The sequence below is a fragment of the Panthera pardus genome, unplaced genomic scaffold, assembly GCF_024362965.1.
Source record: "Panthera pardus isolate Hobbes unplaced genomic scaffold, ASM2436296v1 HiC_scaffold_24, whole genome shotgun sequence".
Classification (NCBI taxonomy): Eukaryota; Metazoa; Chordata; class Mammalia; order Carnivora; family Felidae; genus Panthera; species Panthera pardus.
This window is the reverse complement of record NW_026526810.1, coordinates 138,108,868-138,134,787: the sequence shown is the minus strand read 5'-3', so window position 1 is coordinate 138,134,787 and position 25,920 is coordinate 138,108,868. Positions and strand designations below refer to the sequence as shown.

General features: G+C 61.3%; 2 protein-coding genes across 2 annotated transcripts in view; one reads left to right on the top strand and one right to left on the bottom strand.

Moving 5' to 3' along the window:
- AHNAK2 (AHNAK nucleoprotein 2) overlaps window positions 1–4,978 on the top strand; it is a 32,875-nt gene extending 27,897 nt beyond the window's left edge. Inside the window, exon 11 of the mRNA XM_053889910.1 lies at window positions 14–4,978. Within this exon, the coding sequence (XP_053745885.1) occupies window positions 14–4,513 (4,500 nt within the window). The 3' untranslated portion in view covers window positions 4,514–4,978. The remainder of the gene's footprint in view (window positions 1–13) is intronic.
- A 2,827-nt stretch (window positions 4,979–7,805) lies between these two features.
- Window positions 7,806–14,163, bottom strand: PLD4 (phospholipase D family member 4). The gene is made up of 10 exons (XM_019434229.2): window positions 13,980–14,163; window positions 12,046–12,239; window positions 11,484–11,667; window positions 11,222–11,342; window positions 10,691–10,818; window positions 9,927–10,127; window positions 9,173–9,312; window positions 8,866–9,031; window positions 8,681–8,777; window positions 7,806–8,174 (listed from the first exon to the last, which is right to left on the bottom strand). The coding sequence occupies exons 1-10, from the start codon at window positions 14,004–14,006 to the stop codon at window positions 7,972–7,974; spliced, it is 1,461 nt and encodes a 486-aa protein (XP_019289774.1). The 5' UTR covers window positions 14,007–14,163; the 3' UTR covers window positions 7,806–7,971.
- Window positions 14,164–25,920: the final 11,757 nt, after the last annotated feature.

The window sequence follows — 25,920 nt, the reverse complement described above, 5'->3', positions numbered from 1 at the left end:
CAAGGGGCCAAAGGTTGACATGAAGGCCCCCCAGGTGGACATCAAGGGGCCCAAGGTGGAACTGAAGGGCCCAAAAGGGGAGGTGAGCGTGCCCGACGTGGATGTGACCCTGCCCAGTGCAGACGTGGACGTCCAGGCACCCACCGCCAAGTTGGAGGGTGACGTTACCCTGGGAGACAAGGAGGTGACCGCTAGAGACAGCAAGTTCAAAATGCCCAAGTTCAAGATGCCGTCCTTTGGTGCATCAGCACCAAGCAAGTCCTTGGAGGCCGCGGTGGATGTTTCCGTGCCTAAGATCCAGGCGGAAGTGTCCCTGCCTCCCATGGAAGCTGAGGTCAAGACCATTGATGTGACCATTGAGCGGCCATCTGCTGACCTAGAACTCAAGACTTCCACGATGGGCCAGAAGCTCCCTGATGTTCAGGTGCCCGAGGGAGAGTTCCAGGAGCCCTCAGCAGGAGCCGGGTTCAAAGGGCACCTGCCCAAGGTGCACATGCCCAGCATCAAGATGCCCAAAGTGGACTTTAAGGCACCCCAGGTGGACATCAAGGGGCCCAAGTTCGACATGAAGCCCCCCCAGGTGGACATCAAGGGGCCCAAGGTGGAGGTGAGCGCCCCTGACGTGGATGTGACCCTGCCCAGTGTGGACATTGATGTCCAGGCACCCACCGCCAAGTTGGAGGGTGACGTTACCCTGGGAGACAAGGAGGTGACCGCTAGAGACAGCAAGTTCAAAATGCCCAAGTTCAAGATGCCGTCCTTCGGTGCCTCAGCGCCAAGCAAGTCCATGGAGGCCGCGGTGGACGTGTCCCTGCCCAAGATCCAGGCGGAAGTGTCCCTGCCCTCCATGGATGCTGAGGTCAAGTCCAGTGATGTGACCGTTGAGCTGCCATCTGCCGACCTAGAACTCAAGACCGCCATGGTAGCTGAGGAGGTCCCGGAGATCGAAATGCCCGAGGGGGAGCCTCAGGAACCCTCAGCAGGAGCCGGACTCAAAGGGCACGTGCCCAAGGTGCACATGCCCAGCGTGAAGATGCCCAAAGTGGACTTTAAGGCGCCCCAGGTGGACATCAAGGGCCTCAAGGTGGACGTGAAGACCGCTGAAGGGGAGTTGAGCGCCCCCGACATGGATGTGACCCTGCCCAGCGTGGAGTTGGACGCCCAGTCACCCAGGACTAAGTCAGATGTGGATATGTCCTCTCGGAACCTGGAATTGTTTTCTAAAGGAAGCAAGTTGAAGTTTCCTAAAATCAACATTTCCTCTTCTGGTCACCCCAGTAGTAAGTCCTCTCTGGTCTCTCCACCTGTTGAGGGAATTGCCAAAGATGTTGACCTCAGTCCTTCTTCTGGCCCCATGGATCCCGTCGTACGTGCTCGTGATGAGGATGCCGTCCCAGTCAAAGGTGACGTAGGTCTCTCAATTGGGAAAGATGGAGGTCGAAGCAAAAGCAAAAAATCCCATTTTAAACTCCCCAAAGTCTTTTCTCCACCTGGGAAAACCCCTAAAGTGTTCTTAGCTTTTGGAGGAGATGTTGCCATGCGTTCGCCTCCGAGCGAGTCTGGGCATGGCGGGTCCCCGGGGCTGTCCAGTACTTCTGAAACTTCCCTGCCGGAGTCCCGGCCCGGCTGGCTCAGTGGTCCCCGTGGGGATTCCTCTAGCCTCATTCCGGGTGAGGACGTCACACTTACAAAGTACCAGGTGACCATCCCCCGTGACCCCGCCTCCCCCGAGCTGCCCTGTGTAGGCCTGTCTGGGTCCCAGGCGGAGTCTCAGTTGCCCAGCGTGGCCGGTGCCGTGGACTCCCCATCCAGCGAGAATATTCTGCTGTCCCAGCCTGACGGCCACAGTGGCCCAGTGCACACCGTATTTCCTGAATCTTATGGCCGCGTGACTTTTCCTAAATTTCATCGACCAAAGTTCCAACTGTCATCCCCCCAGTCAGCAGCTGGCATGGCGGAGCCCGGAGCTGCAGAGGGTGTCCCCGCCCTGTCCCCTCCCCTCCCTGAGTGGGGACCTCACTCCTCGGCCAGGGAAGCCACGGGGTTCCCCTTGGCAGGCAGTCAGTTGCCGTCTGCAGGTGTCTCTGTGTCCACGGTGGCAGAGGGACATGTGGGCACCGCGGGGACATCAGCAGTGGCTGGAGGGGAAGCCCCAGCCGGAGACGCGGAGCCTGAGGGCAGGGGCGGTCCTGTGAGAGCACCAAGAGTCAAGCTTCCCTCTTTCCGCTGGTCCCCAAAAAAGGGGGCGGAGTCCAAAGCAGCCCCTGGACCCGCCCTGCCACCGGGGGTTTCCCTGCCACCAGCAGCAGCAGGTGAGGATGTGAGTCTTGGGCAGGAGGGAGAGAAGGGGGTGGTCAGAGCACCCGCCCTCGCCCTACTGAAGGTCTCACCTCCCACAATGACGGCTTCCACAGGAGGGGCCGGCGGAAGTGGCGGGGGCGGGGGTGCAGGTGCAGCAGCTGGGCCCCCAGAAGGAGTGGACGTGACCCTCCGCCCCGCACAGGCCCACGCTCCCGGTGCCGGCTTCGTCGAAGATGCGCTCAGACCTGCGGAGGCCCCGCCGGAGGCGAGCCTGTCCACCCGTGGCCCGTCCCTTGGAGACAGCAGCAGAGAGCACGGTCCTGGGGACAGCTCGCAAAGCCAGCTTTGTGGGGAGGTGATGGCCTCCTCAACAGAGGTCCCCCTGCAGCCGTCCCGGACAACCCCAGATGCCGCCTCCCCCACGGAGGGGAGCCCAGCGCGGGAGGCGCCAGCGGGAGTCACCCCGGCCGGCCCCAGGGAGAGCTGGTTTAGAATGCCCGCGCTGCGTCTGCCCAGCTTCAGGCGCCCCTCCAAGGAGAGGCCTGGGTCTGCAGGGCTGGGGGCTCAGGGGCCCGCGCCTGCCACCAGTGCGCCAGGGGAGGGACAGGCACCGACCACAGTCCGGAGTCAGGGTGTCCCTGTTCCTGAGTCCGAGGAGGAGACGACTGAGTGCCCGCGGCCCCTGGAGGCCGGTGCCGACGTGGGAGCCACCGGCATCGAGGCTTCTCACACAGATGTTCCGCAGAGGAATCTAGACCTTCAGGCCCCTGCTGCCGGCACGTCCGCTCCCGAGGTCAGGGTCCGGCCAGGCGCAGGCTCCCTGCCCCTCCGGGTGTGCGGGACACTTGCAGAGCCCCGTGGGCCTCCAGGAGAAGCAGGCCAGCGCCCCCTTGCTGGGACAGCAGCAGCGCAGGGCCCGGCCGGGGGCGCTGAGGAGCCGCCTCCCCAGCCCGAAGGCCCCCTCAGACTGAGGGCCTCCAGTACCGACGTGCCGTCCCAGGTTTCCGTGGTCAACGTAGGTCAAGTCTGGGAGGACTCTGTGCTCACCGTCCAGTTCCCCAAGTTAAAGGTTCCGAGGTTCAGCTTCCCAGCCCCCAGTGCGGAGGCTGACGTTTTCGTGCCCCGTGTCAGAGAGCTGCCGTCCCCACAGAGCCATCCTGACACTGCCCTGCTCGGGCAAAGCCCCGGCGCCCGGGACGCCGGCGTCCTGAAGGCGCCCGAGGCCGTCCCCTCAGAAGCCGCCCCCATCTGTAAGGTCAGGGTGCACATTCAGAGCGCGGAGGCCGAGAGCAGGCAGGTCACCGTACAAAGCACGGTGACAGCCGTGTACACAGAGCTCTCGGAGCCCGAGGCTTTTCCTGCCCGGATCGTGCGGGAGTCAGAGGTCCCTGCGTCAGAGGCCCAAACGCCTTCCTATGGGTTCTCCTTACTAAAGGGGAGGGTCCCTGAGCCCACCGCTGGGTCGCAGGTACACGCGGCGACTGCGGACCCTGGGCCAAGAGGGCGCCTTCAGGAGCCAGCCCCAGGAGCAGGACCTGTTTCTGGAGACCCACAGTCCGACACCGGAGAGCCCTTTGAAATTCTCTCTCCCGATGGAGACGTGCCGGGAATGCCAGCCTGCTCTTCTGACCTGCGTTCTGGCCATGGGCGTGCAGACAGCTGTTCTGACGAGGAGCCCGCGGAAATTCTCGAGTTCCCGCCGGAAGAGGGCCGGGAGGCGGCGGCTGCCCTGGCCGAGGAGGACGGGGCCCCCAGAGCAAAAGCAGAAGGTAAAAGGTCCTCCGGCCTGTTCCGGTTTTGGCTCCCCAGCATCGGGTTTTCCTCCTCTGTCGCCGAGGCCAGCGCTGACCCCCAGGCCGAAGCCCCGAGACCCGCTCCGGTCCAGACGCAGCCCGAGGCGCGGCCGCCGCACCCGCAGGAGAGAGCGGGCTGGTTTCGATTGCCCAGGTTGGGCTTCTCCTCGTCTCCCACCAAGAAAAGCCAGAGCGTGGAGGCGGAGGCGGGTCCGGCCGAGCAGCACCTCCAGGAAGAGGCAGGCACCTTCTTTGACGCCCGAGAAAGCTTCTCCCCCGAGGAGCAGGAAGAGGGGGGGTCGGCGGAGGCCGCGGGCTCCGGGGCGATGGTGGCCTCCGCGGCGAGAACTGAGCTGATCCTGCTGGAGGGGGACGGAGCCGCCAGCCGGCCCCCGGCGCCCAGGCCCGGCAGCGAATGAGGGCCGGGCAGGGGAGACCCTTCCCCGGAGGACGGGTGCCCAAACGAAATCCCGACGCAGAGGCCCCGCCGCGCACGGGGCTCCCGTCCCGCGGCCCACGGGACTGAGGCGCAGGGCGGCGGTGCCCGGACGGACGTGGCCCTCCAGGGCGGGAGCCCTGTGGGGACCCCCGGGGCGGCGGGGCCGCGGAGGGTGTAGTAGTTTCGCTGTCCCGTAGCCCCTGTCTGGTCCCGCCCCGTCTCAGGTGGAGTCTGGCGCCTTCCAGAGAGCCCCCTGCCTGCTTGCCTGTCACGAGCTCACTCCCGGCCTCACCCAGGCGAGCTTGGGGACGACACGCGACACACGCACGCGGGGCAGAGGGAGGTGGCTGCGGGCGGGTGAGCCAGCCGAGGGGGCACCCGTCCGTGCCCGCACGGCCCCGCGCGGTCCCCGAGCCCCTTCGCGCACACGCTGCCACCAGGCCCCCCCCCCTCCCCCCCCCCCCCGCGGAAGCTCCCTGGCTGTCCCCAGATGGGCAATAAAGGACAGGATGCACCCACAGCACTGGCTGCGAGGTCTTGTGTTCCGCTCGGGCTCCCCACGCACGCCCAGAACCAGTCTGGGCCGAGTTGCCATAGGAGAGAGTTCAGGGGGGGATCTTAGAGCAGACCTTCGCTTACCCGCGTGTCCGTCAGATCCTTCTCGAGTCAGCGGCTGTGAGAGACCGAAAGGAAGGAGGCGCAGGCCGGGAGCTCAGTGTGGCCACGCTGCCACTGCTCGGCGGGAAGGACAGGGACAGAGCAGGGCAGTTGGCTGTGACAGGCCGTCTGGGAGGCCTTCCTTCACCTCCTTCCCAGCAGCCACGGGGAACACATGGGGGGGCAGCAGTGAGGCTCCAGGGTCCCCCACCCCCGTGTCAGCTCTCCACCCCCCACCCCCCACCCCGCGGCCCGCAGCGCTAGTCCTGGGCCCAGGGCACCCGCCCGCTCTCCCCTCCCTCCTTGCCCCTGCTGGCTCCCGGAGACCCGCCACCTCGCCCCCCGAGGGGAAGGGCTGCTCTCGGGCTGAGGGGAGGGTGCAGCAGCGAAGAGCTGGGCTGGGAGCCCCCACGCGGTGCCGCCCCCTGGCAGGGAGGAGCAGGGCTGGAGCGCTCCCCCTCGCCCCTGCGCACACGGGCCTTTCCCTGTGGCGGGCTGGGTGAGCCACCCAAGTCAGGGGATGTGAAATCCTCTGGCAAGTGGGCACGAGGCCTCTGGGCAGTTCATGAATGAGGACGGAGAAGGAGGTCGGTGGGGTCTTTGTCCCAAAAGTCCAGTGAGGCCATCCCACGGTCCAGACGCCGGCAGCCTCCCTCTCCTCTCCGTCCTGCAGACACGGTGAGCGCGGCCCTCCTGGGGACCCCGCCGTGGGGGTCTGCCTGACTCCACGGCGGAGGTGGGGGGGGGGGGTCTCGCCTCCCCTGAAGCTGGGGTCAAGACCCGAGGCCCCGGGGCCCTGGCGCCGGAGGCAGGAGGGGCCGCAGAGTCTCCCGACGGGGCCTCGATGCTGCGTGGACCCACCCAGGCTGCGTCCCCGTGCTCCCACAGACCGGCAGCCGAAGACAATGTGCATTTAAGACCTCCCGGTCCCTCCCTGTGGGTCAGGGATCCGAGCACAGCTCAGCTGGGTCCTCTGCTCAGGGTCCCACAGGCTGCGAGCCGGGGCTGGGCTCTCGTGGCTCGCACCGTTCAGTGGGGCAGCTCCGTGTGCCCGGGGCACCGTCAGCGCCCTGCCGCCCCGGCCTCGGCCTCGCGATTTGCTCCTTCACCCCCACAAGGAACAGACTCCCAGCAAGACGCCGGCACAAGCTTGTGTCGCACGGTCACCGCCGCACACTCTATTGGCTACAGGCGAAGGCAGGGGTTCCGCACCCCCACGCGGGTGTGGGTCCGGGAGGTGGGGGTGTGGGGACCATTTTAGGGTATGTCCACCTCCCACCCCCCCCCGGAAGCAGCCGCATCAAGGTCCCCCGGGGCGTCTCTTGAGGCTCGTCAAACTGGGTCTCCCGTGGGGTCTGCTTTGGAGCAGGCCTTCAAGCCTGCCACCGAGGTGTGGCCACCACTTCCACTGGCTGATGGCCACCGGGCCACTGGACCCGTTATCCTGGCCTGGGGCACAGAGCCTGGGGACAGGCCACGCGCTCTGAGACACACAGGAAGCAGAGGGCAAACCCACACCGGCAGCCTTGGAGAGCAGAGCGGGTCTCGGATGGCGTCTGCTCCGGAGGGGAGCTGCCGTGCGGCACGTGAGCCCGGGGTGGGAGGCTGGGCAGCCGCTGGGGCTTGGCTGGGTCAAGTGCGGCCCACACGCAGACCAGCTCCCAGAGGCCCTGGACGCCTTGCAGGGCCACATGGCCCCCAGACACCCCCTCCGGACGCGTGCAGGGCTGGGCGGGGAGGCGGGCTGGGTTGGGGGACCCTCTTCACCGATGAGGATGCGGATGGGTAAGATGCCCCACCCCAGCCCATCCGGCTCTCTCCGGGGCAGAGGGGACCGGGTGAGGCAGGGAGGAGGAGCCCCAAGATGTGGGGAGAGGAGGATCTTGTATCTACTCCCTTAGGTCCCTCGGCGTCCAGTGTCCCTTGGACCACTGAGCCAGCCCCAAGCGCCAGCCTAGGGCGGCCACAGGGTCTCCACGGGCCAGGTGGGCTCCAAAGCCTTGGCCAGAAGCCAGGAGGTGACGGAGGCTGGGGTGCCAGAGACAGGCCTCCGGTCCGGCAGGAGGCCGGGAGCTGAGGGAGGTGTCCGACGGGATTCAGACCCTGCCTCTGCAGTGTCGGCCTCCGCCTCTGCAGGGCAGCTCCCAGGACAGGGGGCTCCAGCACGCGTGTACCCGAGTCCCCACCCTGCCCCCGCCCCCTGCTCAAAACCAGGTTCTCTGGACGCTGCCCGGAGTCCTGGACCCCTACGCACCAGGACCACCCCACGGGCCCAGGCGCCCACCTCGCCTCTCCGAGACCCGCCCTCACAGTCCTGGGTCCCCCTGTCCCGGCACCTGCCCCTGCCCCGTCCCCTGGTTCCTGCGGGCAGGGACCGGACAGCAGCGAGAGTCAGCGGCTCTCATGGCACACGGGCAGACAGCAGCTTCACCCGGCAGCTGTGTGGACCCTCACGGGGTCGGGGGTGCTGAACTCCGACCTGGGGCCAGCGGGAGGGGATGCAGCCCATGTGGGACTCACACAGAGAGGCAGGGAGGGCAGGGGGCTTCTGAAGCAACCCCCCCTTGTGGGTGGGGACTATGGCTCTCAGATCAGGGGGGAGCATCCTGGAGGGCTCTCTACAGGAGGTGAGGTTTAAGAGGGGATGGTTCAGAGAGCTGAGGGCTGGCAAACAGTTTGCACCTGCCAGGAGTGGGGAAGTCCTGGGCCTGAGCGGGGCTTGTGAGGGTGGGGACAGGCCACCGGGAGCCATGGGGCCGGGGAATCAGGTGTGGCTGGACCTCAACCCTGCCAAGCGCAGTCCTGACCCTGGGCTTGTCCGTCCAGGCCCACGGCGTAGGGGGAATCCCAGTCCCGTTCGAACAGGTGCCGTAACTGCTCCTGCACGGTGGGCACCCCCGGCCGAGCGCGGGAGGCCCTCTGGCTGACCACCAGGCCTGCCCCTGAGGTGCTGCTGAAGTAATCTTCCGACCAGTTGGAGGTGCCTGTGGGGGGTGGGGTGGGGAAGAGTCCCTGACGACCGGGCTCGCACAGGGACTCTGCCGCCTGGCCCAGGTGTGTGGCTCAGCCACAGCTTCGGGGACAGGTGTGCACGGCCGCTGGCGTCCCCTCAGGTGCGGCTCGGGGCGGGGCAAGGGCCCCTCGTGTGTGAGGCTCCACCCACAGCCTCCTGGGACGGGGGTCCGGACTCAGGGCTCTGACAACCCTGTGCTCAGGACTCACCACCTGCCCGTGGGGCCGGGTCGCAGCGGGGCTGGCCGCCTGGTCCTCGGAGCCCCGCCGGGCACCCTAGCCCTCGGCCCTGAGGGGCCCCCGCTGGACAGAAGGGCAGTGTCGCCTTCGGCACCCCGGCCCGGCCACGCTCGAGGGCCACGGCCCCCTTCTGTGGGTTTATGTGGCCCCCGCGTCCCGTACAGTTGGCACCCGGAAAGGCTCGAGGGCCCGGGGACGCCCAGGCCCGAGCCCACCGCCCACCGCCCTCGCTGCTCACCTATGTAGGCCGCCTTCTCTGTGACCATGAACTTGCTGTGGTTCACCCTGCTGAACGGGATGTTGGAGTGGTTCCTCACGGGCACAATGAAGACTTTCTTTGGGGAACGGAGAGGGGGCGGGTCAGGAAGGGGCGGGGCCGCCCCGCCCCCCGCGTCCCGTCCCGCGCAGGGAGTGGGTGCCCACCACGTCCACGGAGACGCCGGCCTCGGGGTCGCTGAGAGCCTGCAGGGACCGCAGGCCGGGGAACATCCTGGGGTCTGTGTGCAGCCAGCAGCTGACCAGCAGACGCACGCGCACGCCCCTGTTAAAGGCCGCTGTCCGCAGCGCGGTGTCCAGCACCGGCCAGTACCTGGGGGAGGGAGGGTCGGGGTCTCGGGCCTGCGGGGTCCCTGCCTGCCAGCCGCGGGCGGGCAGGGGCCCCCGCGGGACGGGGAACGGCAGCGGAGGGGCCTCCACCCTGCAGGGCCGCCGGGCTCCCACCCGGACCCACCTGGCAGGGCGGCTGAAGCGCGTCGTGGGGAAGTACTCCATCACCGAGGCGTAGATGAACTCCCGGGCGCCCCCCATCACCGCCAGCAGCGCCTCCAGGTCCCCGGTGCGGCCGTGCGGGCAGAGCGGAGGAGGCGATGCCTGTTCGGGGAGGGGGTCCCTGAGGGCACAGCCGGCCCGCCCGAGCCGAGCCTTTTGCTTTCTGGACCTGTGACCCTAGCGTGCGCCCCACCCCCCCGCCCCGCCCCAGCGTTTGGGAACCTGGAGGAAACCGAGAGGTGCTGCCTGGAGAGGGGGGGGAGACTCGGGGCGGCCCCCAGTCTTGGTGGGAGAGCCTGGAAGCCGGGGGGCCTCCCCCCGCACCCCCCCACCCCCCAGGCCCAGCTCGGCCCGACTTCCTGGAACAAAGCAGCCCCCTGTGCCCGGGAGGCGTGTGTCTGTCAGGGCCCTGCCCCCCCCACCCGTGCAGGCCTTCCGGGGCTCCATGCTGGGTCTCCTCCTCCCCCACCCTCCCTGGTCCCAAGACGAGGCCCCTCGAGCCCACCCAGCAGTGTGCTTGGAGCCCCCCCCCCCCCCCGCTCCCAGGACCCCAGGGTGCCCTGCCACCTCCCAGGCTGCCTGTCTCCCATGGACGGTGATGACTGGCATCCTCCCCTACAGCTGGGTCCCTCCCCTCCCCGGCCTCCCAGACCGGTGCCCCGAGGACCTGCCCCAGACCTCCCTGGGGGTCTGGCCGGCTCCTCAGCCCCTCTCACCGAGAAGTAGGCAGTGGTGGGCACCCCCTCAAAGCTGTCCCGGAGGGGCTGGAAGCGGTTGATGTGGGACGAGAGGTTCCGAGGCCAGGCTCTGGGGAGGACGGCCTTCGGCGCCCCCAGCACCCAGTAGGTCTGGAAGGTCTTCTCCAGGTCCCGGGCCAGGTGGCTGCAGTTGTAGATGATGACGCCGAGCTCCTTCACCTGCAGGGACAGGGCAGCGGCTGCGGGAGGCGGCCCCGGGGTGCGCGTGTGCGCGCATGTGGCCCCCCAGGCAGAGCGCAGCCCCCCCCCCCCACTGGCAGCGGGTCCAGGCAGCGTCACCCACAGGAGCCACGACGGACAGCGTGCTCGGGGGAGGCGATGAGGTGGGGGTGCCCAGGGCTCCCGGCTCTTCTCGCGCACTGGGTTCTAGTAATCACAGCGACACACGCGTCTCGCAAAAAAACCAGGAAATGCGTAAAATCGTTCTTTGTGTCGCGGTCCGGCCACAGACGCAGCTGTCCTTGCCACCCCCGCCCTTGCACTGGGTTTCGACGTGGTCCGCAGGTGTCCGTGTAAGTGACTGGCACGGCCTCCCCCGGGCCGCCGTGGTGTCGCTCAGTGTGTCAGCGGCCGCCGGGGCCCCTGCCTTACTGACCCGGCTCTGGCGACTCCCCGCAGGGCCCCGCTTGATGGTGAGCTGCAGGGGACGTCAGGCCGAGCCCCCGGGAGTGTGGGCGGCGGACAAGCTCCGGGTGTCTCCCCGCGCTGGGCTCCGGACCCACCTGTGTCAGGGAGCGCCAGTCCATGTTGGCACTGCCCAAGTAGATGTGCCGTGCGTCCACGACCCAGAATTTGGAATGCAAGACGCCGCCGGTGAGCTTCCGCAGGGGCACGTACCGCACCTGGGCACCTGGCCGAGAGTTGGGGGCGCTGTGGCGAGGCTGGCTCTCAGCCCTGTACGTCGGGTCGACGTGTGGACCCTCACATCGGTCCTCAGCCGATGCCATCAGCGCCCCCACTTGACAGGTGGGGAAATGGAGGCGTTGACCGGCCCGGGATCCCTCCGGGCAGCCCAAGTCCGGAGCCCAGGTTTGCACGGATTGCGCCCGCGGCCGCTTGCTCCCTGGCTGAGCTGCCCGCCCGAGCCCCAGCCCCACCCCGCGCTCCGCCCTGCGGAAAATGACCCCCGGCCCTGGCCGCCCGCCCTCCTAGCGACCGAGGGGAGCAGGGGCGGCCTTTCCCGGCCTCTCCCCGTGTCCCGGGGTGCCGCACTCACACCGGGGCTCAGAGGCCCAGGCCGGGCGGCCGCCTACCTTGGGCTGCCAGCACCTGCAGGTCAGTGGACTTCCTGGCCAGCGACGGGCTGCTGGTGGCCACGGCCAGGGAGACGTTCCTGGCCAGCCGCTGCTGCAGCTTGCTCAGAAGGGCCTCTCCCTGCGGGGCCAGGCCGGCCGTGAGGGTGACCCCTGCCGAGCCGGAGGGACCCAGACCTTTCCCCAGGAGCCCGCCCTGCACACCCACGGCTCAGAGCCAGAGACACGTGCCCGGAGGGGGCGGGCCGGGCCCCGGTCGTACCGGCCGGGAAGACGAGTCGTTGACCCCGATGTCAGGCCCCGTGAGGGACCAGTAGAAGGAGGCCACGTGGATGCTCTCCTGGGCGGCGTCCAGCAGCTGCGACCAGGCCTGGGCGAGGGGCTGGGCAGACGGGCTGCCGGCCGCGGAGGGCAGGTCCTGCGGGATGCTTTCCACAAGGACAAGCCTGCAGGAGGGGCACAGGGGCCAGCGTCCCCTCCGTCTACCTCCGTCCCCGCCGGCCGGCCGAGCCGGAGGGGCCGCTGCCAACGTGGGGCCCCGCCCAGGCCGAGGGTGCGTGCAGGGGGTGCCACCAGACTGGGCCGGGCAGACCTCAGCTGCTGGAGGGCTGTGGGCCTGAGCAGGGCTTTGGGTCTGGGCCGCCTACCGGTGCGGAGGCCCTTGGAGGCGGCCCAAGATGGCCCCGGGGAAGGGCTGGACCGGAGGTGGTGAGTGTGCGGGCTGGGCTACGCGCAGGAAGCGCGGGCAGGTGGGAGCAGGGGCGCCACCCCGGGGCAGGGGGCGGGGGCGGGGGGCGGGGTGGGGAGCCGAGAAGCCCACTCACCGGCAGGCGTCCTTCTGCTGCTGCCAGGCCCCCCCTGGCAGGGGCTCCTGGGCGGGGCTGGAGCCGTGGCCCCGGGGCCTGGTGGGCCCTTCCTCGGGGTGCAGCTGGCCCCAGGTGGGGGACAGGTGCCCTTGCCACAGGAGGTAGGCCAGGGCCATGGCACCGAGCCACAGCACAGCCAGCGCTCCCGGAACCTGAAGGGGAGAAGGGCATCACTGTGGGGTCCCCAGATGGCGTGGGCTGACGTGGCCCCTCCGGGGCCCCCGAGAGGACCAGGCCTGCGGCGGGGTGGGGCCCAACAGGCAAGGGGTTGGCGAGGTTGGCACCGAGCAGGGCCCAAGCCCACTGTGCCGGGGGGTCGGGGGGCCTGGGGCGCACTCTGTGACCCCATGCTGTCCCCCAGGCCCCCCGGAGACAGGGAGGCGAGCAGGTGCAGAGCCCCTGCTGGTCTGGCCCGGGGCTCGGCCGGGCTTCAGGGCCCCCTCCCCTGGGCCCCCAGTTCCACCGCACTGGCCTCTGTCCCATGGGCTGTGGCGTCACCGGGAGCTCCAGCCCCGCCTGGAATGGCCCCGCGGTGCCCGGGCAGCTGGGGCCCCCACAGAGGCCTCCCCGTCCCGCCCAAGGCGGCGCCCCGCTGCCCTCCCCCTGGGCGGCCTGGCCTTCAGGTGGTGGTCTCTGTGCGGAGGCTGGAGAGCAGGCATGTGTGCGTGTGCGTGTGTGTGCGTGTGCGTGCGTGTGTCCGTCTGCGCCCGGGACCCGGCCCTCGGGCTGTTTTCCCCTCTCAGTTTCCCTCTCGGGGGGGGGTGTCGGTGTCTGAATCTCGGTTCCTTCTTTCAGCCACATGTGTGTCGAGTCCCGGAGTCACTTCTGCTTTCAGCCGGGCCCCCCTTACAGACCTTTACGTGGCCGCACGGGCTCTGTGGGTGGGACCAGAGGAACCGGCTCGGCCTCCGACTCCAGCCTGGGGTTCGCTCTAAGGCCGCCCCCCATGGGGTACGCTGGCCTGCCTCAGTGTGGGGAGCGGTGGGCCGCACGAGGCGTGTCTGCCCTGAGCCGGAACGTGAGGGGGCGGCGGGGACCCCCAGAAGCCAGAACAAGGCCTCAGGCAGAGCCAGGGAGGTCTGACAGCACCGCCTGCCAGAGTCCCCCGGAGGGGAGCTCGGGGCGTCGAGGTGCCCCCTCCACCTGGCCGAGCTGAGCTCAGGGGCTGCCCCTACCGCCCCCCCCCCAACCTGGGGGATCCGGGTCCGCGACCAGGCCTTCACTCTCAGGAGAGGCAGTCGGTGTGAAGTCCGGGCTGGGGACGGGGCCAAGGCGGCACCAGGGACATCCCTGCACACCCTCCCCAGATGCACCACACGGAAAAGGGCCTGTCCCCCAGGTGTCCCAGGCAGAGGGCAGCTCAGAGCCCTAGGGCCCCCATCCGGGACTTGGAGCTGTCGCAGGCACCGCCCCACCCCCCACCCCGGCCACTGATGCCCAGAGCACATCATCTCCTCTCGGCCACTGGGAACAACACTGGGAGGCCGGCCACGCAGGGCGGCCCTGGGCCACCGCAGCGCTGGCGACCAGGGCTGGGCAGAGGGTGACGCGCTAGCACGGTGGGCGGGGAGACCCTGCGGGGCAGCTCCAAGCACCCCCGGCCCCGCGGCAGGCAGCCCTGGGACCCTGCAGGTGTCAGAGGTCATGGCTGGAGGCGTGGACTTCCTGCCCTGCAGGGCGCAGAGCGTGGGACGAGGCTGCCCGGCCCAGGCAGGGGAGAGGGCCTGCCGTCCGCTGGCCGGGACGCCCCGAGGCCCTGCTGTTCCCGGCAGCACAGGCCGGAGGGGGAAGCGGGGAGGCCTGGAGACCCCCGGGCCCAGGGCTGCTGGCAGCCTGCCTCCAGGGCCCTCCGCCTGGCTCTCCCACCCGGCCGTGGCGCGGCTGGCACTTACCCCTGGGGCTCCTGCCTTGGCGTGCATCCTGCTCCAGCGGCAGACTGCAGGCCCCCAGCTCTGTGAGGGCGGGCGGGTTCTGGCGGCCGCCAGCCCGGCCCACCTGCCTCCTCTCTGTAGCTGCTGCTTCCCCTTCTGGCCACTTCCTCTTTGTCCTGAGTACCTCCCTCTGCACCTCCCGCAGACATCTGGAGCTGGGTGAGCCAGCCGGGGGTGGGGGGGGGGGCGGTGGGGGCCTGCAAACTTTCACCTCCAGAGAAAATCTGCCCCTCCCGGGGGAGGCACTCTCTAGTCACAGGCTTGGGTATCGGTCAGGCTTGCTGCCGGCCACAGAGACCCGAGGAGGCCTGATTGTCCCCTTCTCTCTCCCACTAACCAGGTTTAGGGGCTGGTGGCCGGGAGACGGGGTGGGCTCCACGGCCACTGGGAGCCAGGTCCCTCTAGCTCTCAGCTCCCACTCCCTAGCGGTGACCACAGCCTCGTGGCTCCATAAAGGCTGCTGGAGTTCAGCCATCACCTCCGCGTCCTAGGGGCATGAGGGACGTCCCAGAAGTCCCACAGGGCACTTCCACTTATGTATCAAGACTGAAACGAATAGATTCCCTACAGGATCGCCACACGAGCGCCGCCCCTCACAAGAGCAGCGATTCCTTGATGGTAACGGGTCATAGTTCTGGTTTGTCTTAGTCTGTTCAGGCTGCCATAACAAGACAGTGAGGACCCGGGGGCTGGTAAACAGCACACAGCTGCTCCTCACAGCTCTGGGGGCTGGGAGCGCAAGGTCGAGGCGCCAGCAGATAGGGTGTCCTTGCGAGGGTGTCCTGGCTCGCCTGCTGTGTCCTCGAGTGGGGAGGGGCGGGGGCTCTCTGCAGGCTCCGTCCTGAGGGCACCGATAGCCTCTCGGGGTCTCCACCCTCCGGCCCTCCCGGCCTCCTGCCAGCCCACCTCCTGACACCATCCCAAACCCATCCTCCCGCGCCCCTCCTCCTCCCCTTTTCTCCCCGCTGCGAGCCAGAGGGGGCAGGGATGGCTGCGGGGGCTGCAGCCGCGGGTCCCCCGCTAGGGACGCGAAATCTGTGCTAGGAAAACGCTCGGCCCTGCTCCCAGCAAGCAGCCCAGGGCTGACACTCTGGGGCCACACGTCCAGCTCCTCAGTGGCTTGACCCAAGCAGACCTCGGTGCCCCTCCCTCTGCGTCGGCTTCGCGGACCTTTCTGGGAGGAGCTTTCCGGCTCAGCCGTGGCATCACAAGGCTCTTTCTTTCTTCTCTCGTTTCTTAGTTTTGTCATGTCCCCTCCCCCTCTTATTGAGAATATAACTGACACATGACGTTGTATTAGCTTCCGGGGTGAACACGATTGATATTTCCAGACGCTGGAAAGTGACCAGCGGGTCGGGTCACCCCCCACCGCACGCGGTCAGTGCTTTGCTGGGAAGAGAGCTGACACCCACTCTCTTAGCGGCCGTGCTCGCCGTGCTGCCCGCCACATCCCAGGACCCATCTGCCTGGCGACTGTAAGTGTGGCCCATGGCCCCCCACGGGGGCTGCTCCCCCCACCCCCACCCCCCAGCAACCGGGGCTGTTCTCTGTTTTTGTGAGCCCGGTGTTCTCAGACCCCACCCAAGGGATCGACCCTCCGGTGTTTGTCTTTCCCTGACTCCTCTAGGGTCATGGGATGCCCGCAAGGCCCAGCCAAGGTCACCGGTGGTGGGATTTCCTTCTTTTTCATGGCTGAGTCGTATTCTGTTGCCTCTGTGAATGCACACCACATCTTTTTTTTAAGTTTATTTATTTATTTTGAGAGAGAGAGAGAGGGAGAGAATCAGCAGGGAAGGGGCAGAGAAAGAGAGAGAATCCCAGGCAGGCTCCGTGCTGTCGGCACAGAGCCCGACGCGGGGCTCGATCTCATGATCCGCGGGATCATGACCTGAGCCGAAACCAAGGGCCGGGCACTCGGCCGACAGAGCCCCTCAGGCGCCCCCCACACCCGTCTCCTTTATGCATTTGTCTGCCGGTGGACGCGCAGGGTGTTGCCGCGGTGTGCTGTCGTGAATAGCGCTGCAGGGGAGGTGGGGGCGCGCGGCTCCCCCAGGACAGAGGCTCCCCGTCCATCGCCAGGTTTTCTCCCCCAGCCGTGTGTGTCCTTGTATCTCTTTCCTCTTACATGGAAAATGCTGGTTCCCACCAGTGTCACTATGATTATTTATTAGCTCTGGCTTGTCACATCTTTACCACGATGTCCAAGGAGCAATCCTAACGTCAACGCTCCGTGCGGCCGGGCTGGTGGGCAAGTCCCGCCCCTTCGCCAGGACTGCCTCGCGCTCCGCACGCACCTACTGACATCACCCGGGTTTCTCTCCCTGAACCTGTTAGTGGAGCGGGTCAGGGAGTTTCTCGGGTGTAATTTCCCTCGGTCTCCTGGGAGGGCCCCATACGAACCGCGATCACGCGCGGTCGGACTGGATGCGGCGGTAACGGACTTCAGCTCGTCCATCCGAGCTCACGACCGTCACTCGCCACACTTCTTTCTCGTCCTGCGTCGCCTGGTTTTCGTATTTAAATTGTATCAGAGTCCTGGAATGGATTAGGTACGCACCCCCTTCTCCCCTTCGCCCTACGTTTCAAAGTTTGTGAAAACAGGCTAAAATACCCCTTTTCATTTGCGGGGAGCCTGGGAACCTGTCTTGATTTTTCACATCTTTGTGGGAAGGTGGTCAACCATTAATTCAGTTTCTTTAGTGGTTACAGGACCGTTCGGGCTTTCTGTTTCTCTGAGAGTCACATTTGGCAAATGATATTTTTCTAGGAACGTGTCTCTTTGTTCGCTCTTATGAGTCGTATGGACGAAGGGTATGGATAACTCCATCCTCCTCGCCGCATCCGTCCCCCACGCCCACAGTGACGCCCCCTTTTCCTTCCACACACTGGCCTTTATGCCTCCTATCTTTTCTCCCCCTTGGGAGATCTTGTCAGAATTCTGGCTATTTTATTAATATTTTTTCAAGAAATCCACTTTTACATTTTTTGTTTCTATTACGATTCCACCTTTTATTGTATCCATCCTTCTGCCTCCTGTCATATATTATATATTTCTGTGGTTATTTTTCTGCCTTAAGCTGGGTGTTTGACTCCTTAATCCCCAGCTCTCTTTGCTGCTACAACTGTTTAACGGATCTGTTTTCTTTTTTTTTAATTTTTTTAACGTTTATTTATTATTGAGAAACAGAGAGAGACAGAGCATGAGCAGGGGAGGGGCCGAGAGACAGGGAGACACAGAATCTGAAGCAGGGCTCCAGGCTCCGAGCCATCGGCACAGAGCCCGATGTGGGGCTCGAACACACGACCCGTGAGCTGAAGTCAGACGCTCAACCGACTGAGTCACCCAGGCGCCCCTAAGGGATCCGTTTTCTGCAGAATTCTGCTTTTGCTGCATCCCACCATCCGCTATGTGGCACCACCAATATTTACCTCTGAGTATTTTATTTTTCTGTCACTCATGAATGATCTGGAAATCTGGTTTAGGGGCACCTGGCTGGGTCAGTCGGCACGGCGTGCGACTCTTGATCCCTGGGTTGTGAGTTCAAGCCCCACAGTGGGTGTAGAGATTATTTAAAAATAAAATCTTAAAAAAAACAAAAAAAAGGAAATTTGGTTTCAGATTCCCAAGTGTCACATGAAGCTCCTTCTGTCGCTGATTCGCAGCCTCCTAGCGCCGGGGCCCCGGTGGCACTGGGTCCTTAACCTCGTGCGGCCTCCACTGGGGAGGGCCTGGGGTCTACATCCGTCTTGCGGGGCTCGCGGACGCACTGTTCAAATATTACACATCATTTCTTGCCAGTCTGTGGCGCGGGGCCACGGAGATTCCCACGTGGACTGTTGCTTCCCGCAGCGAAGGCTGTACTTCAGGTGGCTACATCCCCGACTGGGCCACCTGTCACCACGCACTGCTCGCACTTTCCCGAATGACGGATTCCGTCTGAAAATCTATGTTGTCCGATTTTAATTTAGCTATGCCAGCTCTGTGCTGATGAATATTGGCCTGGCTTTTTAAAAAGATCCTTCTACCTTAGGCTGGTGCGTGTTCCTGTATTTCAGATCTGCGTCCTACGAGTAACAGAGCGGGGGCGCCTGGGGGCTCAGTCGATTGGGCGTCCGACTTCGGCTCAGGTCGCGATCTCACGGTTCGTGGGTTCGGGCCCCGCGTCGGGCTCGGTGCTCGACGGCTCGGAGCCGGCGCCTGCTTCGGCTTCCGTGGCTCCCCCTCCCTCTGCCCCTCCCCCGCCCGTGCTCTGTCTCTCAAAAACGAACCCACGTGGCAAAAGCCCTCCTTGTCTGTGGTCTTCTGGAATGGTCCGAGGGTGCCGCTAGAGCGGGCGTCCCTCCTCACCCCTCCGCAGACACCGCGTGTGCGGAACGAACGCGTTTACCGGTTTGCTGGGCGCCGGGCGGCTGCCACGGCAGCATCGATCGCCTCTGTTCTGGAGGCCCGGAGACCCGCGTCGGGGGCGGGCGGGGCCGGCTCCCGGGAGGGAGACGCGGTTCCGTTTGGCTGCGCCTGCACGCGGCCCCCCACGGCGCGTCGGCTCCCCTCACCTCCGCGCCGCCTCGAGGGCCGTCCCTGCGTCTCTGGCCTCCCGCCCTGCGCGCCCGGCGCGGCCCGGTGAGGTTGCTTCGCATCCGTCTGCCGTGGGGCCCGGGGCTCCGAAACCGGAGGATGCGTGCCGCGGTCATTTCTGGAAGGTTCTCAGCCGTCGCCCACTGTCCGCGCCCTCGCGTTGTGGCGCTCGCGTTCCGTGAGCGCCGCGCGTCTCCGCCTCCGCGGTGGCATCGGGCCGGTTTCCAGCCGCCACCCCCGCCCGCCAGCCGAGTCGCGTGTCCAGCTCTGTGCACCGGCCGCTCGGCGTTCTCTCGGGCTTCCGTTTCTTGCCGCAGCCTTTTCTTCCTCCCGCCCCGAGCCCGGAGCCGATGCGCCTCCCTGGCCTCTCGCTGGGCCCCGGGAGAGATTTCCTGACCCTTCCCCTGCGCGTGCAGACTTGGGGGCCCTCAGCTCGGAGCGGGGGTCTTGACGTCACCGCTGCTCTTCCTGGACACGAGCCCCGGTCTGCCGAGCCTGCGTGCCCGGCCCCGACGGGCGGTTCTGGGCCCGCGGCTGCCCCAGAGGCCCTGCGGCGCTTCCTGACCGTCCAGCTTCCAGTCCGCCCTGGACTCCTGGTACGCGGGGTTTCCCTTTCTTTCTTAAAATCTCAGCTTTGCGTCCGGTTTCGATTTTACTTTCAGCTCACGGTTCTAGATGTTCTGGTCGTCGGAGGGGAAGCAGAAAGCGTGAGGGGCCGAGAAGCCGGGTAGGAAGGCAGAATGCGTCGGGGGGACTCGCCAAGCCAGGGGGGGAAACACCGCAGTCCAGCAATGCCGGGGCCTCCGGGACTGAGGGTCCAGATCCTCCAGAGAAAGAGGAGCAGACCCTCCGGCCGGTTTTCCTCCTGAGGCACCTGCTGACTCGTGTGCTGCACGGGACACGAGCACAGGGGGGTTCCGGAACATTACCGCTCCGGGGACGCAGAGTTGAGCTCGGGGCGACCTTCAGAGGAGGAGGGCGCTGGTGACGTCACGCGCCCCACAGGTGGGACTCCTGGGGACTCCAGGAGAGCAGAGCCCCGGAAGGACGGGCAGACAGGAGGTAGAGGAAGCCTTGTCTAGGCTCAGTCCCTGAGTGGACTGAAGGGATCCGTCCCTCTCTGGGGGTGATCCTCTCTGATACGTGTAACCTCATCCACAGGATCTCTTTCCGTCCCCGTTCACAATGTCTGTCACTTTAAATTCAGAGTCCCTGGGGGTTTCTGGCTCAGTCAGTTAGGTATCTGACTTGATTTCAGCTCAGGTCATAATCTCATGGTCACGAGATCAAGCCCCATATCTGGCTCGGTGTTGAGCTTAAAGCCTGCTTGGGATTCTCATTCTCTCTCTCTCTCTCTCTCTCTCCCCCTCTCTCTCAGAAACAAACAAAAAAGGGTCACCAGACATCAAGGGACACGCGGCTGGCTCAGTCAGAGGAATGTGTGACTCTTAACCTCAGGGTCTTGAGCATGAGCCCCACATTGGGTGTGGAGATTACTTAAAATAAATAAACTTAAAGGGGCGCCTGGGTGGCTCAGTCTGTTGGGCATCCGACTTTGGCTCAGGTCATGATCTCACAGCTCGTGGGTTCGAGCCCCGCGTCGGGCTCTGTGCTGACAGCTCAGAGCCTGGAGCCTGCTCCGGATTCTGTGTCTCCCTCTCTCTCTCTGCCTCTTCCCCTCTTATGCTCTGTCTCTCTCTCCTTCAGAAATAAATTAAAAAACAGTAAAAAAAAATTTTTTTAATAAATAAACTTAAACTTAAAAAAAAAAGAGTCACCCAGACATCAGCACATGGAGCCAAGAGGAGAAGCAGGGGTCAAGTATTGGAGCGATCAAACAAGTTTGGCACCAGTTGTGATTAATATGTTCAGAACAACAAATGGCAAGATGGAAGTTTTCACTTGGAGAAAGGAGACATTCTTTTTAAATCAAAGAAATTCTAGAATTAAAAATGAAATAACCACAGTAAAAAGTGCAACGTATGGGTTCACAGCCAGGACAGAAGTGCAGGAGGCCTAGCGAGCTGTGACACAGACACAATAAAAGACGAACACAAGGAGGAAAAATGCACAGAAAATGCGGGAAAGAGCATGACAGACACACAGGACATGCACACAGGTTTAACGCACGTATAAACTGAGTCCGAGCAAGGGGAATTGGGAAATTGGGGCCGAATTATATCTGAAGAGGGATGGCTGAGGCTTTCCCCAAACTGGTGAAAGACCAGTTCAAGAAGTGCCACGCACCTCAACACAGAGGAGCACAGAGATGCTCCTAATTGTAGGAAAACCACCGAAAAACTAAAACGAAAGAGAAAACCTAAAACAGCCAGAAAAGAAGACACCATCTAGAAAGGCAGCAGTAACGCGTTTGACCTCTCCACGCAAGTAAGGAAATCCAGAAGACGACGGAACGGTGTATTTTAAGTGCCGGAAAAAGGTAACTGCCAACTTGGAATATTATATCAATGTGCCAAGTGAAAGGAAAAGGCAAAATAAAAACATTTCCAAACACTCCCCACTCGAGAAGTAGAGAGATTTCGTCACGGCAAACCTATATACCAAAACCAAAAATCTCAGTGACGGTCTATTGGAAAATGACCCCAGGTGGAAACATGGAAATGCCAGCTGAAAAGAAGAGTGCAAATATGTCAGTGCCTTTAGGGCATGTTGACTGCAGAAATCAATAAGACAATTCATTGTAGGGTTCATAATATTTGCAGAGTTAAAATGCTTGCGCGTAACAGTACAAAGATGGGAGAGGAAGACGGATTTAAAGAGCTGGAAGGTCTGTATGTGGTCTAGGAAGTAGCAAAACTGCAAACTCACACTGGGTCCTAATAAGTGAAAGATAAATTTTATAAATTAATTTTAGAGTTGTGAATTATTTTGTAATTGCCAGGAAGCAGTAAAAAGAACAATTCACATTAGACCATAATAAGTGAAAGATGGGTTTTATAATTGTTTGGGTACCTACTAAGAGTATAACGAAAGTATTACTAACAAGCAAATGGGGAAACAAGCAAATGAGGAAGAAGAGGAGGAGGAGAAGGGAGGGAGAGGGAGGAGGAGGAGAAGGAGAAGGAAAAGAATACTTGATTAATCCTAACACAAAAAGGGAAGAAAAATGGAATAATAGATATAATATCGCAGATTTAAAGTTAAGTACGTTGGTAATTGCCAGGAATCTACTAAAAACACTCCAACTAAAAAATAGATATTGTCAGACTGAGTTTTGTAAAACAAAATCTACAAAAGTTTAAATAAAAGGATGAAAAAGGATGTTATGATAACACCAACCAGAGAAAAGCAAGATATACGGATATCATACCAAGTAGACTTTAATTAAGGCAAGGAAAATAACTCGGGATAAAGAAGACTTCATGATGATAAAAGGGCTCATCAACCAGGAATATAGCAACTAAATTGTACGCAACTAATAACATAGCTTCAAAACACATAAAGAAATACTGATGGCACTGAAAGGAGAAATAGATAAATCCACAATCACAACGGCAGACTATAACACAGCCCTTGGAACAACTGGTGAAATAAGTAGACAAAACATTAATGGATATATTTGAAAATAAAGCTGATCAAACTGGTAAAAGACGGAAAATATATGGAAGTATATATATTCTTTTCAAAGGCACATGAAACATTGATCACAACTGTCCATATTCTGGACGAAAAAGCATACTCTATACCTTTCCAATGATCGAAATAATTCAAAATATATATTCAGACCACAGTGGAAATAGGCTAGAAATCAATTACAAAAGAATAATGGAAAATCCTCAAATGTTTGATAATTTAGCAACACATATCTGAATAACTCACGGGCCAAGGAAGAAATCTTAATGAACACTAAAAATTGTTTCACCCACATGACAATGAAAATACAATATATGCAACTTCATGGGATCAGCTAAAGTTGTCTTTTGAAGGAAATTTGTAGCCTTAAATCCATATATCGGAAAAGAAGGAAAGCTGAAAATCAATGATGATCCATCTCACAAAATAAAGAAAGAAAGGAAAAGGGGAGGAAAGAAAGCTTAAAATAGGGAAGGGGGGGAGACTAACAATAAGCATAAAATACAGAATAAGAGCAAAATTGATGCAACAGAAAACAAATGTATCATAGAGAAAATTGACAAATCCACCCAAGCAGTTGGCTCTACAGAAAGAAAAATAAAGTGGGTAGACCCCAGCAAGACTGAGCAGGAGAGAGAGAAAGTGTGAATCACCACTCTTTGGGGTGAAAATGAAAAAGCACAGCAACAGACCCTCAGACCCTAAAAAGATGACAAGCAAATATTATGAGCAATTTTGTGTCAATACATTCACTTTCCATCATCACTTTTTTGAATCCTTATTGCATTATAAGGTACCCGTGTGGAGGGCATAGATATTCAGGTGCACGACTCAATGGATTTTTTTGTATACATACATGTACCTGTGTAACCACCACAGAAATCAGGACGGAGGACGTTACCTCAAGCCCTCCTTAGCCAATACCTCCCTCCCAGAGTAGTGGTGTTGACTTCCACGGCCATGGCTTAGTTTTCCTTATTTTCAAAACGACGCAGCGCATAGATTTGGCACCTGGCTTCCTTTGTCTTGGTTGTGTGTGCGGATTCATCACAACGTGTGAGGTTCCGTTTCGTCGCAGTGTACTATTCAGCGCGTGAACATACCAGAAGTTACCGATCCATTCCATTCCTGATGGCCACGGAGGTCGCTTTTAGCTGCTTATGAGTGAGGCTGCTGTGGGCGTTCTCATGGTGTCTTTTGGGGATCACCGCACTGTTTCCCTTGGGTGTAGACCCAGGAGAGCTGCTGGGTCATGGGTAGGCATTGGGTAGCTTTAGTAACTAGTGCTGAGTTTTTTCCAAGATTGTCAAGCTGTTCCACTCTCCCCAGCCTTGACAGGGACCCTCGCTTCAGCTCTGCTGGTCGTGCTGTGCTGTCTCATCATGGTTTTACCTTGCGCTTCTCTGATGACAGACGGGGTGGCACCTCTTTTCACACAGTTCTCCGACCTCCTGGGCTCCTCACATACAGCACCCGCTCAGCTCTTTTGACCATTTTTTATTGCGTTGTCTGTCTTGTTCTCTCTACTTGTAGGACCCATGTATTTTGGATATGGATTACTTGCTGAATCTAGTTATAGGTAATATCGTCCCTTTTCACACTCTTAGAAGGATCTTTGGATGAATAAGTGTTCTTAGCCGAGCTAGCCCAGTTTAAGAAAAACTTCCCTTGGGGGGTGGCGCCTGGGGGGCTTAGTCAGGTAAGTGTCTGACTCTTGATTTCTGCTCAGGTCATGGTCTCACGGTTCATGGGATCGAGCCCTACGTTAGGCTTTGCGCTGACAGAGCGGAACCTGCTTAGGACTCTCTCTCTCTCTCCGTCTCCCTCTCTGCCCGTCTGCTGCTTGCTCTGTCTTTCTCAAAACTAATAAATAAGTACTTTTTTAAAAACTTCCTGTAGCTACTGATTCTTGTGTCCTATTTAAGAAATCTTTGTAACCCCAAAGTCACAATTTTATTTCACCTTCTAGATGTTATGTTGTACCTTTGACATTTGGATTAGAAGTCTGATGACATCCTTATCTTTGTTCCTCTACATGTAATACATCTTTTTTTAACTGATTTTAAGTTTGTTTTTTTAGAGAGAGACAAAGTGGGGGTGGGGGGAGGGACGGAGGGAGGGAGAGAGAGAATCCTGAGAAGGCTCTGCGCCGTCCTCCCAGAGCCCAATTCGGGGCTCGAACCCACGAACCATGAGATCATGACCTGAACCGAAGACGGACGCTTAACTGACTGAGCCCCCCGAGTGCCCCTGTAATAAATCTCTTAAAATTTAATTTTTTATTAAGACTTTACTTTTTTGAGCAGTGTTAGGCTCACGGTAAAACAGTGGGGAGAGGACAGTGATTTCCCACCTGCACTACGCAAGCCCCCTGTGCCGTCGGCGTCCCCACCACAGTGGGATGTGAGTGCCCTGGAGGAAGCTACGGTGACCTGTCATCATCGCTGGGGCCTGTGTTTACAGGAGGGCTCAGTCCGCGCGCACGCTCTGGGTCTGGGCCAGGGTACAACATGTACCCATCTGCTATCAGGGCCCGCACTGGCCGCGCCCGGTCCCTCCCTCCACAGCGCCAGCCCCCGGAAACCACGGAGCCTCTTACTGTCTTCGTGGTCCTGCCTTTCTGGAACGAGTCACTGCCTGCTTTTCAGTCCTTCCCTGTCACTGAGTCTCAGCTGTTGACTTGCGATGCGCTTTGGTGATCACCTTCGTTTGCCCCTGCCTTGGGGTTCTCATCACATCCATCAATCTATAGCTTGTATCCAGTCTAGGCATCTTTTGCTGTCATTTCTTTGGACATTTTCTTCTCCGCACTTTTTCTGGGACCCCAACTACATGTGTGTTGGACTTCTTGATATTGTGCCATTTATCAGTGCTGCTGTTTTTTTAATTTAATTTTTTTCATTTTTGTTAAAGCCTTTTCTCTGTGCTTCATTTTGGCTAATTTCTCCTGTTTATATTTTCTAGATGAACAGTCTTTTCTTCTGCAGTGTCTCCCGGCTATTAATACCATTCAATGTATTATTCATTTCAGATCTGTGTGGGGAACAGAGCTGGTGGGGGGAACAGAGCTAACGTGGGGAACAGAGCTGGTGTGGGAACAGAGCTAACGCGGGGATGAGAGCTGGTGGGGGGAACAGAGCTGTGTGGGGAACAGAGCTGGTGTGGGAACAGAGCTAACGTGGGGAGCAGGGCTGGTGGGGGGAACAGAGCTGTGCGGGGAACAGAGCTGGTATGGGGAACAGAGCTAATAGGGGAACAGCGCTGGTGGGGGAGCAGTGGGGTACAAGTGGTTCCTGTGCCGTGGTTGAGCGACCTGGTGATCGGTCTCTGTTGCAGCCAGCAGTGTGGGCTGACAGCAGGCTGGATGCTCTCCAGCCCAACTGCCCATCTCCTCTGGGTCCACCCTGCGGCAGAGTTGGGGGATGTGATCCCCTGGGTGGGCAGACCCAGGGCTCCAGGCACCGGGTGGCACGACACCACCACAGCTGCGGCGTGAGGTCAGCGATCGCTCCAAAGCCACAGAAAGGATGAAGGAATTGGGAGAAACCGAGGCTCAGTACTCAGCGCCGTGCCCCTCCTGCTACTTGTCCACAGCAGGCCTATTTTAGAGCGCTGCTGGTCCACCAGTCCTTCAACGGCTGGGATAAAATTAGAACTCTTCTCTCCAGGAGCAAACGCGACATTTCTAGGCTTTGCTTTCTCGCCTACACCGCCCCCTGCTGGCAATGTCTC